This window comes from Mauremys reevesii, linkage group 7, assembly GCF_016161935.1.
Source record: "Mauremys reevesii isolate NIE-2019 linkage group 7, ASM1616193v1, whole genome shotgun sequence".
Taxonomy (NCBI): Eukaryota; Metazoa; Chordata; order Testudines; family Geoemydidae; genus Mauremys; species Mauremys reevesii.
Genome location: NC_052629.1, coordinates 44190756 through 44205136, shown reverse-complemented (window position 1 = coordinate 44205136; position 14381 = coordinate 44190756). Strand labels below are relative to the sequence as shown.

At 36.4% G+C, this 14381-nt stretch overlaps 2 protein-coding genes across 3 annotated transcripts in view; one reads left to right on the top strand and one right to left on the bottom strand.

Annotated features, from left to right (window-relative positions):
* LRRTM3 (leucine rich repeat transmembrane neuronal 3) overlaps positions 1–6000 on the top strand; it is a 139997-nt gene extending 133997 nt beyond the window's left edge. The window contains exon 3 of the mRNA XM_039481068.1: positions 5225–6000. Within this exon, the coding sequence (XP_039337002.1) occupies positions 5225–5434 (210 nt within the window). The 3' untranslated portion in view covers positions 5435–6000. The remainder of the gene's footprint in view (positions 1–5224) is intronic.
* Positions 1–14381, bottom strand: part of CTNNA3 (catenin alpha 3) — a 958387-nt gene that overhangs the window by 660905 nt on the left and 283101 nt on the right. The gene's annotated exons all lie outside the window — the stretch shown is intronic.

Below are 14381 nucleotides of genomic sequence, written 5' to 3'. Positions count from 1 at the left end.
ATGAGATAGCTCTGCACTGGCATGAATGGAAGGGAATACTACAGGGAACAGAACATGAGAGCTGATGTTTGGATTTGTGAATATTGAGCCCAGAGATAGGCAGTCATTTTCCCTGGATGTTCACATCTGAGCCTTCATGACAAGGTGAATTCTGTAAGGGGCATGACTTAATCATTAGGGAACAAAAGGATTTAAGGTAGATCCAGGATCTTTTCCCAGATATGGCTGTAAACTAGTCTGAAATGCTGCTTCAAAGGGAACGGTGGGAGCCAGCAGGCCACCACAAGTTGATAAGGCCATATGACTGAATCATTGGGAATGGGAGGATCTGTAATTACCCCACCAAAACTATATTTAGTACCTCAGTTATTGAGGGATGTTGGGGGTACACCTCTCTGACCAGGAAGCAGATATATTTTTGGCTGATGTTGAGGGAATTGTTAATTATCTGGGAACTAGGCTGGGAGGAGGCAGCCAAAGTATTTGGTGGTGCCTCCTTATGACTGGTATCCAATGCAGGTATTCATTCCATAGAGCTTTCGGTTCCCTTATAAGTTTATTTCCACTTTTAGTTTAAGGGAATGTATCCCCTAGAGAAGCTGGGGAATGGGATTGCTGTTCCAGTCATTAGGAGTCACAAAGATACAACTCCCTTTCCCCAGTCCTTATATGAGGGAGGACAGTGGGATCAAAACAACGGGCTGGAGACCAGCTGTTGGGGGAGTGGAGCAACAACAATCCTCTACTAGGTGGAAATGATGGAGGAAGGAATCATGACTTGCACTATGCAAGTTATTGCTGGATGATTCCTAGATGAATTAAGTTACTCAAAATGTGGCCTAATTAAATGGATCCAGGACAATGTAATTTCCTGCAATGCAACATAATTCAACAAATGTTGACCCTCTCCTGACAGACTAAGTGTTTGATTGAATTACATCTCACTTTTCCAAAAGAGTGATCTCTCCACATCAAGGATTACTTGACTGTCAAGATTACAATATGTGGGAGTTTACATTGTGGATTCATTACATATTTACTCCAGTTCTCACATGGTAACTTCACTTGATTGTCCTTTGGGTGCCCCAAGCTTCACAAATAAAATGAAACTTAAAAGGAATGTTGTCATTGTAAAGCTTATACACATATAATTTTTTTTTAAGATTTCTTTTCATGTGGGTGTAAAGTCCCCATGCTTTGAACTCCCACATATTGTAATCTTGACAGTCAAGTAATCCTTGATGTGGAGAGATCACTCTTTTGGAAAAGTGAGATGTAATTCAATCAAACACTTAGTCTCAGGAGAGAGGGTCAATTTGAATTATGTTGTTGCATTGCACAAAATTACATTGTCCTGGATCCATTTAATTTTTAATTTTGAGTAAAATTTTTCATCATCTAATCATCCAGCAATAATAGCTTGCATAGTGCAAGTCATTCTTCCCTCCATCATTCCTACCAGGAGTGTTGTGTTGTTGTTGCTCCCTCCAAACTCTCCAGCCCAGCGTTGTTTTGTTCCCCTCCCCCCCTCTCCTATAGGGACTGGGGAGGGAGAAATCTAGGTTAGATATAGACACAAATTTAATTAGTGAGCACCTATTCTTAAGCTGAGTCACCCTTGATACTGCAAGACACAGAGAAAAGATAGGGGTGTTAGGACTGAGTTGCAATTCAGCAGTTCAGGGAGACAGCTTAATAAATTGTTAGTGGAGTAGAGAAAGTCCATCGGATTAAATTTAATAAACAAGTGAAGAAAGGTTACTTATCTTACAGTAACTGGAGTTCTTCAAGATGTGTGATTCCCTACTTGCATTCCACTGCGCTGGTGCACTTGCACTCCATGCACCTAAGACTGGATTTTTTTTTTACTAGCAGCACCTGTTGGCCCATGCTTGCATCCTGTGCCTCTTTGGCGCCAAACTGAGAGCATAAGGAGAGGCACAGACCAACTGCCTCTCTAGTTCCTTCTCCTGCACAAATCACCTTAGGAAAAGATCTGAAGCAAAGCAAAAGGAGGTTGAGTTATGCAACCACACATCTCAAAGAATTCCATTTACTGAAGGGAATTAACCTTTCATTTTTCTTTGAGTAATGGTCCACTGCAGGTGACTCCCAAACAGTACTCATCCAGGTGGAGTGTGTGAGGAACGATGCTACACCACAGACTGCAGGACTGCTGTAGAAGTCCATGTCCACAGAAGAGACCTGTATCCCAGTGTAAAGTCTAGTAAAGTTATGCACAGAGCCCACAGTGCTGCTCCATAGGAGGGGAACACCCTGAAGAGAAATCTGGCCGAGTGGCCCCTCACACTTCGAGGTGAAGAGCCTTCATGAGTTTATAGCAAAGGAGGACCCAATCTTAAATCCATTTAGAAAGTCTTTGTGAGGAGATTGCTTCCCCTTCATCCATTCAGTGATGGAAACAAAGTCTTGGAGACTGAAGGGTCATGTCCTTTGCAGGTAGAAAGCTAAGATTCGACAGACATGCAGAGAATGGTAGTGTGAGGTTAGGCTAGAAAACAGGCAGGTGTTTGACATGAGCTATGTGGAACTGGGAGGGAACCTTCTGAATGAACTTGGGGTGTAACATCAAAGAAACCTTATCCTTATGAAAGGCCGTGATGGCCCTGGGCTCACCTACTCTTCCAGCAGAGGTGATAGTACTCAAGAAGGCAACTAAGGAATGCTAGTGAAGCTGTGGACACTGAGGGGTTGTCTCAGACCACGTGTGGTAGAAAGGTCTTAGAAAGGTGGTCTGTGCCTTCCCTTATGCCCTCAGTTCAGAGCATGAGGCAGCACCAAAACTGCATATAAAATTTTCTGGTCTTAGGTGCATGTGCACCCCCACAGTGATATACACATAGGGACCATCATTCAAAGAACTAAAAGCTAAAACTTAGTACATAACCACAGAGTACAAAGCCTACATTAAGTATGAACCTAGACTAGAACACCAATAGCAAATTAATCAGGTAGTGAGGGCTAGCCCCTGCACAATGCAAAAAAGTACTGCTATTTGCCTTATGGCTAAATGGTACATGTACACACTTATAGTCTCATGGTAGGAGGAAGCAAAGATGCAATAGAGGTAATTCCCTTAGTTCCACCTAACTGAACCAGAGAAGTCTGATCATTCCTTAAAGCACAGGAAGGGGGTCAATTAAGCCAAGAGCTTAACAATGTTCCAAAAAAAAGGATTAGAAATATATATGATAGTGAAAGCATCCACAGGTATATAGGATAATTAGCATCACAGCACTGCACTAGTAATGAAAACCAAAAAGACACAGGAAGGATATATTTTTCACTAAAATCTAAGAGAGCATGAAGACATTTCTATTAGGATTCAATTCCATATTTATGTTTTGTACTTTGTTGCCTGTCCTTTAGGGAACAAAGCATATGCAAAATTGCTTGAATTAATTAAGTTTTGACTATATAAGGAACCTTAAAAGCACAGGATAGTAACAGAGTATAAAAAAACGAGGAGGGGGAATCACTCTCTCCAATATTAAGAATTACATCTGACTGGAGAATAAATACTGTAAATTGATAAATTAGTCTAATTTTACATGTTTTCCTAATGTCATATAAATGTTGAGGAATCATTTACGGACCATTCCCAATTCACTATTCCCAAAGTGGAAGTTAATAAAAAGACTAGAAGCTGAATTAAATCCTAAAATCAATGGGACTTAAGTATATTCTTAAATACTTTACTGAACTGGGGCTTGCATTCTGCAGTCAGCACCAAATTTTTACTCATGCTCCCACTTACAAAAAGTTTAATGCCTGCAGGATTTTATTTTAGCCCCACTTTAAAAAAAATGAGTTCAACCAAAGCTTTTGAGTGATAGACAAAAAGCATGTACCACAGGCCATAATAAATGAGTTGCATAAGATTTAAAACTATGCTGAAAAAGAGACTTTTTATTTTGATTCTTTGAATTTGGTAAAAAAATCATTTTTAAGTGGTAAATTTTACTGCTCTGACACATTAACGTTTTCTGAACCCTGTCCTCTTGTTCAAATTATTCTAAAATACAGCATCCTCAGTACATCAAGTTGTTACTGCAAGGGGGAAACATTCATGCTTTTTATTATTTCAACCATTTAATATTTGGAATGCTTTTAGAATTAAAAAAAATAAAAAATATCACACTCGGTCAATAGCAACCATCATTAAATATAAGTCTCTGTGTTGGAATTGTTTTTATATTTAGTTCTATAAAGTTCCAGTCAAGCTTCAAAACAGGTTTATTTCAGAGCAGAAACAGAACAATAAAAGTGACAAATCTACAAGCTGTTCTCTGTGGCATACATAAAACGCAAGTTGATAGCTGACTAAATTTTTTTTAAAAAAAATACTATACAGGCATTACTCATATCAACCATTTTTCTATAATCATTTTTTGTATTTTTCATCCTTCAGATTTATATTATTAGAGAGAGAGAATTGCTAGTAGAAATGTTTATAATTAAGATCTATATTTTCTTCATATCTGGTCTGAAATATATTTGTGATAACTATATATGACATTCTTTGAAATCCTCATGAAAATAGTCAAAAAGAAAAATTTAAATGACATCCTAATTTATATGAAATAAAGTGGGGGGGGGCTCCAACTGTAGGAGTAAAAATAAGGAAATATAGCTATTTCTTCAAATAGGCCTTTCACCTATGGAAATCTGCTGTTCAAATCTATCCTTAGGTCATAAATAGTAATAAAGTGGTAACCTGTAATAGATATTTATCCACATTGTAAAGTTGACACAAAATCTGATACAAGTCTGGAAATGTCCACTAGTCACTTATTTGCAGGTAAATAAGCTAGGTAAATCCCACTTAAAATATTCTGTCTTACCAATTCGGTAATGTATCTTCCCCATCCCCTATACATTTTTTGTGGTTTATATTTTGCATTTCCTAAATATATTATGAAAGGTTATTTGCCTTGCTTTGCATTTTTAAGGCACTTCTGTGGCTCCTCTGCCACACACAAACTTTCACAAACAAATCCCGAGGCCCAGCACTAGGCATCAAAAATTATGCCAGTAAGATTTGAAAAACATTGGCAAAGGTGTGAGGGGAAGTTCTCACAGGAAGCACTATTCTTGGCTCTAGCCAATGTTTTTAGATGTTCACTTTCATCACCATCAAATTCACATCACAAAAGTTAATTATGTCTTATGCTAACTATTTTTCATATCCATTTTTCCCCAGATACCTTTATCTATGAATGTGTCAACATTTCTCGCCTATGACCAACCCACAATAAGTTACTGTGGTGTACATCATGAACTCCTTGCTCATAAGCCCTATGAATCTAATGCACAGGAAGAAACAATGGAAACACACCTAGAGACTGATCTGGATCTCAGCACAATAACAACAGCCGCAAGAATCAGTGAACACAGTCAGCAGCTAGCTTAACTGATTTCATTTGTAACAGAGGACTGCAACCAACCTATGTAACTTGAAGGACAAAAGAGGAAGATATTCTGAAATGGTTTCCGAAACCCCTGTTCAATTAAAAGAGAACTAAGAGTTACACTGAAGACATGAATTGTTTCAAGTCTACAATTTGTAATTAGCTAAGTTGTGCAGTATTTTTGACATACAGCAGAGTATGACCCTTGAAGCAAATCTTTTTTCAAAATTCATCCTACCTACCTGTAAAAACTGTACAGATCTAATGTATTTTTCATATTGTAAAGTTTCAATTACTGAGAACAGATGGTATGTACAGTACCAGAACTGAATTACATCTCACTTTACAAATTTCAGTTTCTAAAGTTTTAAATTAACAAAAATTATTTCTTATGTTATTCAGTTACTCAGTTTTGTAGGGACAGTTTTGTTATTGCTTTTGTGCCCAGAAAACTTTACTCTAAAATTCTGTGCTGTGCAGAACATGCATAATTTTTACCATGCTTACCATGTAGAATTTTATCTACTTGTACCAGAAATAATACATTAACTAAAAGAAGGGTTTAATTGTTCAAACTTGTAAGAAGTTCTTCAATTACATAGACAAGTTTTTCTTATAAATGAAAAAAATTACAGAATTTTTAAAAGTTCTTCTCAGACTTAACTGTTGCCTTGAATTAACAGCCTGTGAAAGTTAATTCTAAAGCAGTGAAATGTAATGATAAAGAGGGATATTTTAACAACACATTTCTGAATGACTCATTATTTTATTCCTTTGTATAGTACTGTATTAAAGAAAAAATGAACCATGGATAAAACAACACTGGAGACAAAAGCAGTAACCACAGCAATGAGGTTTCATACACTTACAAGATGCAGCGGTTAACCGACAAGGATACAGTTTTGTTAAGTTTCATCATACTGCAGGATAAAATGGGTGGGTAGCCATAACAGTCAGCTGTCTCTTTACAAGATTTGCTCTGAAAGTAATCATCCACCACCTCAGATGCATATGATCTTTATTTTAAAATTTCATTCTACATATTAGGATTCATTTTCAAAACTGTCTTGAGGATGAGCCACACACATACACACGCACACAAAAAATCAGTATGTTTCCTCTTGCCTCCCACATAAGATTTTGAAAAAATTGTCAGAAGTTGACAACCAGTTTATTAGGGCCAAAACCTACTGCCACTGAAGTCAATTACCATTCACCTCAGTGGGAGCAGGCGCTCCATTACCTGTCCTTTCTGTGCAGAGCTACACTACTCTTAGCATTTTCTAATGGTTAAAGTTACAAAAAAACTCAAAAGCAGAAAACACCCACTTTGTTAAAAAGATAAAATAATTTGGAACAAAAGGTAAAGATAAATAGCCCTTCAATGCTCTGATAGATCGTTAAGAAAAAAAAATTAAAATATAAAAAAAATTAAATCTGTAATAATTCTATGAGCCTATAATATGTCTACCATTTAATCTATGGACTGAAGAATTCCTACATCTCATTCTTCTGTTTTAAAGCTTCAAGGCTTCTGTAATCACTGTCCTGAGACAGCATTTCTTACAATATACTCATGTGGTAATCATGAAAGATTACATAGATTAGAAAAATTATATGCCGTGCTGACTCAGTGAAAAATAGAAAAGGAACACAAGAGCCTTCCAAGGGTTAAAACAAAAAAGAGTTTCATACAGTAGTAGCAACTTTTTAAGAAATAAACATAAATTATATAACCACAAATCTATTTTTGGATGTTTCTCCCAACATATTTTAGTGTGGCATCACAAAATAAGAATTAAATTTAAAATTGCAGTTCAATTGTTTGTACAAAAGTATAAAGCAACTATTATAGGAAAAATACCTTTAAAATATTGTATACAACGAACTCTACATTCATTATCTTTTAAGTGGAAACAAAATGTCAAAATAGAGTACATTGTATCAGTAATTTATTTAGCACCTCAGATTTTGTAACATTTTGCATAAATTATTTGGTATTCAAAACATTTTATTTGTCATGTTTAAGACACATCTTAACCATCATATTTTTTCAGTTTCTAATTTCTTTACTGCATTGACCTGGTGAGTTCCTGGATTTCTGATCATCATTCTCTATTTTGGAATTTTACAAGGCAGAGTTTGAAAATATATATTCAACTAATTATAAAAGGGCACAAAACACTTAGCTGCAGGCCTGAAATATTAAAATTATATTTGTGTGGGAACAAATTACTTCCCATTACTTCAGCATTGTGGCTTTAGGTTTCGCATCCTTTGTTCTGATTTGTTCTGATGACTATGGATGGTTTAACTGGTTGGGGTAAAATAAGAACTGATCTTTTGGGAGGAATGGATGTTCAGTTACTAAATCCCTCTTACTCTTACTGCTACCTTCCATGACCATTGTGACCACCTCTGGCCCATTTCCCCTGGAACTTTTATGGAACAAATGTGGGGCTCAGACTTGCTGACACTATTTTGAAATTTCTGTATATTCAGAGATGTGATGTGCTTCTGACTCTCAGAGTACAAGACAATATGAAAAGAAAACATGGAAGAGCCTATCACACACGTAGGGTCTGTGTATGTGAAAATTTAGTTCATAGCAAATTGGCGTGTGAATCTCCCCAGAATTAGTCTCCTGAACTCTAATTGTCTGTGTGGACCTTGTTGATGCATATTAACAGTTAGTTAATGCACTTTGCTAAGCTTTTAGACCAGATGATCTCTCAGCAATAAGGAATGGGACAGCTGATTTTCATATGCCAAAAATGGGGAAATCATATGAATGGAACAAGCTAAGATCAGAAAATATTTTGGGCCCTTTTATCTTCTGCCCTCAGGAATGGAATCATGATCCACTATTTCTGCAGTTCAACAGATAACCCTCCTAATTTGAATGTGATGTTAGGACAGGGGTATGAGTAGATAAATTATTTAAAGGGCTGGTGCAAAACCAGATCCAATAGCAGCAGTAATTTCTACAACACTTGGCAACCAGTGTTGGTGTTTCAGCTGGTGTTTTAGCACCAGGAGTTACAACAATGGATGTTACCATTGTTGACCCAGCTAGCAATCTCAAGGTCACTGTGCCCTATAACTTCTCGCTGAGCATGCTGGTGCTAGATGATCAAGAGATTCCTGGTAACCTTCCAGAAGGTATCCACAACTCCTCAATGGCCTGAGAAGCGCTGCTAAAAACAACATGATGGTAAAAATTCAACAAAACCAAAACACTTTGATCTGATCCAGAGCCCACTGGAGACAATGGGCATCTTTCCCTTAACTTCAGTATGCTTTGCATCAGGCCTTTATATAGGTGTAATTACATCAATAATTATGTTGAATATAATTTATATTTATACAACTCTGCCACATACAAATTAAAAGGAATTATACCGTTATCATGTTCAGTTCCCTTCTAGAGAAGCAGAAACAACTGTATTCATCATATGTGAAAGAGGATATTGGTCATTTGAAATATGTGTCATGTGGGGGCAAAAAAGATTATGCAGTTCTTAAAAATGCAAGTAACAAGATAAAGTTATTCAAGTAAACCCAAGTGTGAGGGGGAAAGACACAAAAACCTGCTAAAAGATTTAAACCTTAAGAAGAAAAAAAATAAACATTGAAGGAACCTCAAAATCCGTACTGAAAGGGATTTATAATGTTGGAAAATGGTGACATTTTTACCCTTTTCCTAATACACATGCAATCTCATACAATCTTACTCTCTTTTTGGCATTTACTTTAATTGTTAGCTACACCAATAACAAAACAAACCTCAGCCTAAGAATTCAGTTGAGCTTAACTGTTCTGACATTTGTTTCCTGCAGGACCTCTCTTGTCTCGACCCCTGGTCCTGTCTGCCTGAGAGAGGCTGAAACCCTTTATTCTTCCTGGGTAAAAGCTAATTGGACTCTCAGGTGATCTGACAAAGTAAATCAGCAAAAATAATTTTGCACCTCTTGCAGGGTTCTAGCATCTAGTATTATGTAACTCAGAAGAGCAGCCCCAGTATTCCTAAAACCTGCTACCCTGTTACAAAAATCAATGTACATTTTCTAAAACCAGTAAGACATTCAAAACCACAATATAGTAATCCAGGAATCAGTAGGAATTCAGGAACTACTACTGCATTCAAAGGGTGATAAACATATTGAATACATTAACAAGGAAAGTGACTGGCTCAGTGTAAAGGAGTCCAAAAAATATCTAGGCTGTTTGGGAAGGGGACTAGTGGTCACATTATGATACACTTTGAAGACACAAGTGTGAGACTGGACAGCTTTCCCAGTTCTTAAAACTTCCTACTTTATATATGTGTACAATATGTATTTCAGTACATTTAACCACACGTTTCAGCAGTGTACAACAAATGAAACACTTCATATAAAATGGACTGTATAGCACCTCAGATGGCTAAATGTATTATTACGTACTTACCAACAATCTCCCCATACTTCCCAGTATAGTAGGTTGGGAGGGAGGAAAGTGTTATTTGGCATGTTTTGCAGTTGTGTGCCAGGTGTCATTGCAATAATTCCATCCCAATAATTCTCATTAGGTCTTCTGTTTACCAGAGAGCGGAAATGCTGCTTCTGGACATGTCAATAATCAGAGCCACTTTTACAACTTTTCTAAGGCACATAAGAAATACCCAGGGGATACCACATCATTGGCAAAGTAACCTAAGCAAATTTAGTTATCTCAAGAATTAAAAACTTGAGGGGGGCATCTCTCATGCATTGGCGCTTGTTGCACAGGGTCATGACTGTGTTGATAATGAATGCCAAAGAGAGAAAATAGATTTTATAGATTAACATCTCTTCAGCTCAAGCCATAGCACTGTAGAATTTAGTGCCCCTTTAAATACTGGAGTGGGGTCCTGGATTTCTGAAATTTTACTAAGTTGAATGTTCATTGCAATTTCAGTCATCCTACGACTTGCTGTGTCTAACCCCAAAAGAACTACTACCCATTCAGGTGTTCATTTGTGTTAATGAAATTAATTTAAAATGCCATATTTAAATAAACAGAACAGTGTATATGTTATTTATTCCAGCATACTAACTGTACACATCTTGTCAATTTAAAAAACAGTCCAAAGGAGTTAGCAGCTAAGAACACTACTATCCAGACTCTAGGTTTCTCTGCCACTGATAATAAATATGCAGAAGGATCTAGAGGTAGTGATGTACTAAAGGTGGCTCTCAGGGGTTCTCTGGAGCTCCTTGTTATTATTTTGTTACAAAATCTAAGTGAAGGTAGGAAGGATTTCTCTGCCATTGATATAGTTCACTTTCTTGCTAAATCATCTTTGTCAGATATGAATGGCCTCTGGAGTCTTTAAAAGACTTGTACATGTTCTCTCTTTGGCATACAGCAAATTGCCCAAGTGCAAAGTATTTTTTAAGCATACCTAGGTTAGGATATTCCTGAACCCATCTACAAGGACTTCTCTCTTTGGAAACACATGCATGCTTCTCTCAACACAAGCTGAACCTTTCGGATATATTTTCAATAACCCCTGTGTATTTTTCAGGAACAAAGTACATCTCCAGCAAGCTCACTTACTATAAATTTGTTTAAGTGGCACTGGCTCTGTCCCTAATTCTAGTTCAGAAAAAGTGTTTTATTTAAAATAAATGAACAGATTTTATAGCAGAACAATATTAAGCTACTTTTAATTGTTATATTTGACACCTAGCGATCACATTTGGTGGGATGGTAGACTGATAAATTCAGAAAATTTGAATAAGGTACAGATTACAGTCCAAAATTTTAGATTTTATCCAAACTGAATCCAAACTCTGAACTGCTACAGATTTACCACTCACTATTAGAATTCCCTTCTGAGATGTTTATAAATGTTAGTGCTACACAAAACTAAAGCATTTACTTATCAGTTTTGTCAATCCCACTGCACCAATTAACATGAAAATAATCCCATTTATCATCAAGTGCTGCCATACATTTGTAACATACATTTTTAAAGGAATTTTTAATATTAGTCAATGCTAGTACATGCAAGAACCTCTCTCTCTCTCTCTCTCTCTCTCTCTCTCCAGGCTTGACTGTTTGATCCATATTTAAGGAAGATTCTTGTTAAAATGTCTCAAAATGTTTCTAACACTAAACTGAACTGACAGTGTTAATATAAAGTAACTAGGTCAAAGTCTTTTTTCCTGCTCTGGTTAATTATGGACTCTTATTGATTTTAAAGTTTTAGAATAAATCAACATTAACACCAGCAGAGTTCATGATTAATGTTATTTTAATGAATGCCAAAGGAATTACTATACTTTAATGTTTTGCTGCGAGAATGTTACTGAGAATTTTGATATAAACTGAAATGCAGTGAGTACAACTTTTAAAATCCCATATGCAATGGGATATTCTACTTTATCAACAACAATTTTGTAGATAAATATGTAACTTCTAAAACCTGTCTCTTTAGATGGTTAGCTACAATGGAGCACAGGCTGTGTGCCAGTAAATGAGCCTGCAACATTGAATTAATTATAGCTAGTCCTATTACATTGAAGACCTAATACATTCATAATAATGGACACTTTCAAGTGTCACCAATTTAGATATTGCATATGTAACGGGAATAATTTACAAGTGAAAATTAATTAATGTTAAATTACCATGGAATTTCTGTGGATACACATTACATCCTTATTAATGTCAAATAACCTCAGTATGACTTTCATTACAGCAATAAACAGCAAAGGAATTCAGGATGTTTAGTTACCCTATGCAAGTGATTTTTCCAAGCTTCAGCTCTACAGTATCTACCTAATAACAGTAAGACACCTTTTATTCCATAAGAAATAAATTCTTTATGGTTGATAGTATTCGACAACTACTCAATCTATAGTCTAATCACAAAATGATTGCAGCAAGGGAATATATTTCAAAGTCAAATAGTTTAAGACTTGGGATATACTAATGCTGTGCTCCTATGAGAAGGAAAAAGTCTTCAATTAGAAAGAATATTCATTCATAACAAATTAAGTGTCACTCCAGCACTGTATACTTCAATCATTTCAGTAGTTTTATACCAAAGTATGTCATAAATGAGGCACGAAAAGCTATTAACTGAATCTTTCACAATGAATAGATTTTGTTGCCATCTTGTCCTTTCAATAGATATAATGAACTGAGTTATTTCCTTAGTAATTATGATAATATAACTCCTTTTTTGCTCTTTTGCATTTTGTTATTGATAGTTTTATTTTTTTAGCACCAGGCTCAGATTTTTAAAGATATTTATGCATTTCTGCGCTCACCATTGCAATGCTTAACTGACTTATCCCTGATCTACACTACAGAATGACTTTAGTATAACAACATTGCTCAGGGATGTGACTAATCCACAGCCCTGAGCAACATAGTTATACTGTCCTACGTGGCGGCGTAGATAGTGCTATGTCGGTCTTGCAGAGGTGGATTAACTAAACCCATGGGAGCAGCTCTCTCCCGTCATCTTAAAACATCTTAATGAAAGTGGTACAGCAGCTCATCTGCACCGATGCAGCGTTTTAAGTGCCTTTTGGAACAGATGTCTCATTTTCAAAAGGAATTTAGTCACTTAGGACTCTAAATCTTTTTTGAAAATGAGACTTCTGCTCCTGAGTTAGGCACTGCAACTGTTAGTGCAACAACACACTGATACCTTTAAATATTTAAGCCCCACGTCTTTAAACTCCCACAGTTAGAACAAACCTTACACACAGTGTCCCTAAAAACTGTTCCTCTTTCCAGGAAAAGCAAAAATACAGCTGTTATTTTCAGACACAACAAAAACCATTTTAAAATGTGTAAATAAGATTCAGGGATTTTTTTCTGGTCTATCACTTTAGTTTTATCAAGATGGCTTCTATTTCTCCTTGTTTTACTTTCAAAACTTGCCTCCTTCTCCCAGGTGTCACAGTCAACTAAGAATGCTGGGTTAACACAGCCAGAAAAATATATCAATTGATTGTCAACTGTCCATTTCCAAAGCAGAAAAGTTTTGTTCCCAAGTGAGCACACTATAGTTTGTCTGACCCAGATGACAATTTCTTTGCAATATTAAAAAAAAAGAAAGAAAAAAATCACAAAAACACAGTAAGATTATTAATTTTGTTTGTTTGTTTGTTTACAAGCAAGGATGCAGGCAGTACTGCACAAAAGTATGTTGGGGGTGATAGTGGATCACAAATTGAATGTGAGTCAACAAGATGATGCTGTTGTAAAAAAGGCAAATGTAATTCTGGAATGTATTAAAGGGCGTATAATAAGTAAGACTCAGGAGATAATTGTCCTGCTCTACTTAGCACTTGGGTGTCCTCAGCTGATTTATATGGGCTCAGTTTTGGGGCACCCCACTTTCAGGAAGTGAACAAATTGGAGAAAGTCCAGAGAAGAGCAACACAAATGATAAGAGGTTTAGAAAACATGATGTATGAGAAAAAGTTGAAAGAACTGTGCTTACTTAGTCCAGAGAAGAGAAGGCTGAGAGGGGCACATGATGAAGTCTGCAAATCTGTAAAAGGCTGTTATAAAGAGATTGGTGATTGACTGTTCTCCATGTCCACCGAGCAGAGGACAAGAAGTGACTGAGTGGTTTGCAGCCAGGGAGATTTAGATTAGCTATTAGGATAAACTTTCTAACTATAAAAGATAGCTAAGCACTAGAAGAGGCTATGTAGGGAGGTCGTGGAATCCCTGTCACTGGAGGTTTTTAAGAACAGGTGAGACAAACACCTGTCAGGGATAGGCTGGATATACTTAGTCAAGGTCCCTTCCAGCCTTACATTTCTATTATTTTAAAACCACCAAAAAGCAAAGTTTTCTGGTTTTCTGCTACTACAAACAGTAAGACCCACCTTGTTCACTTCTGTTCACAAAGCCTTTAATACTATGGGGTGATTCTCAGCTGGTGCTAATTGTCTT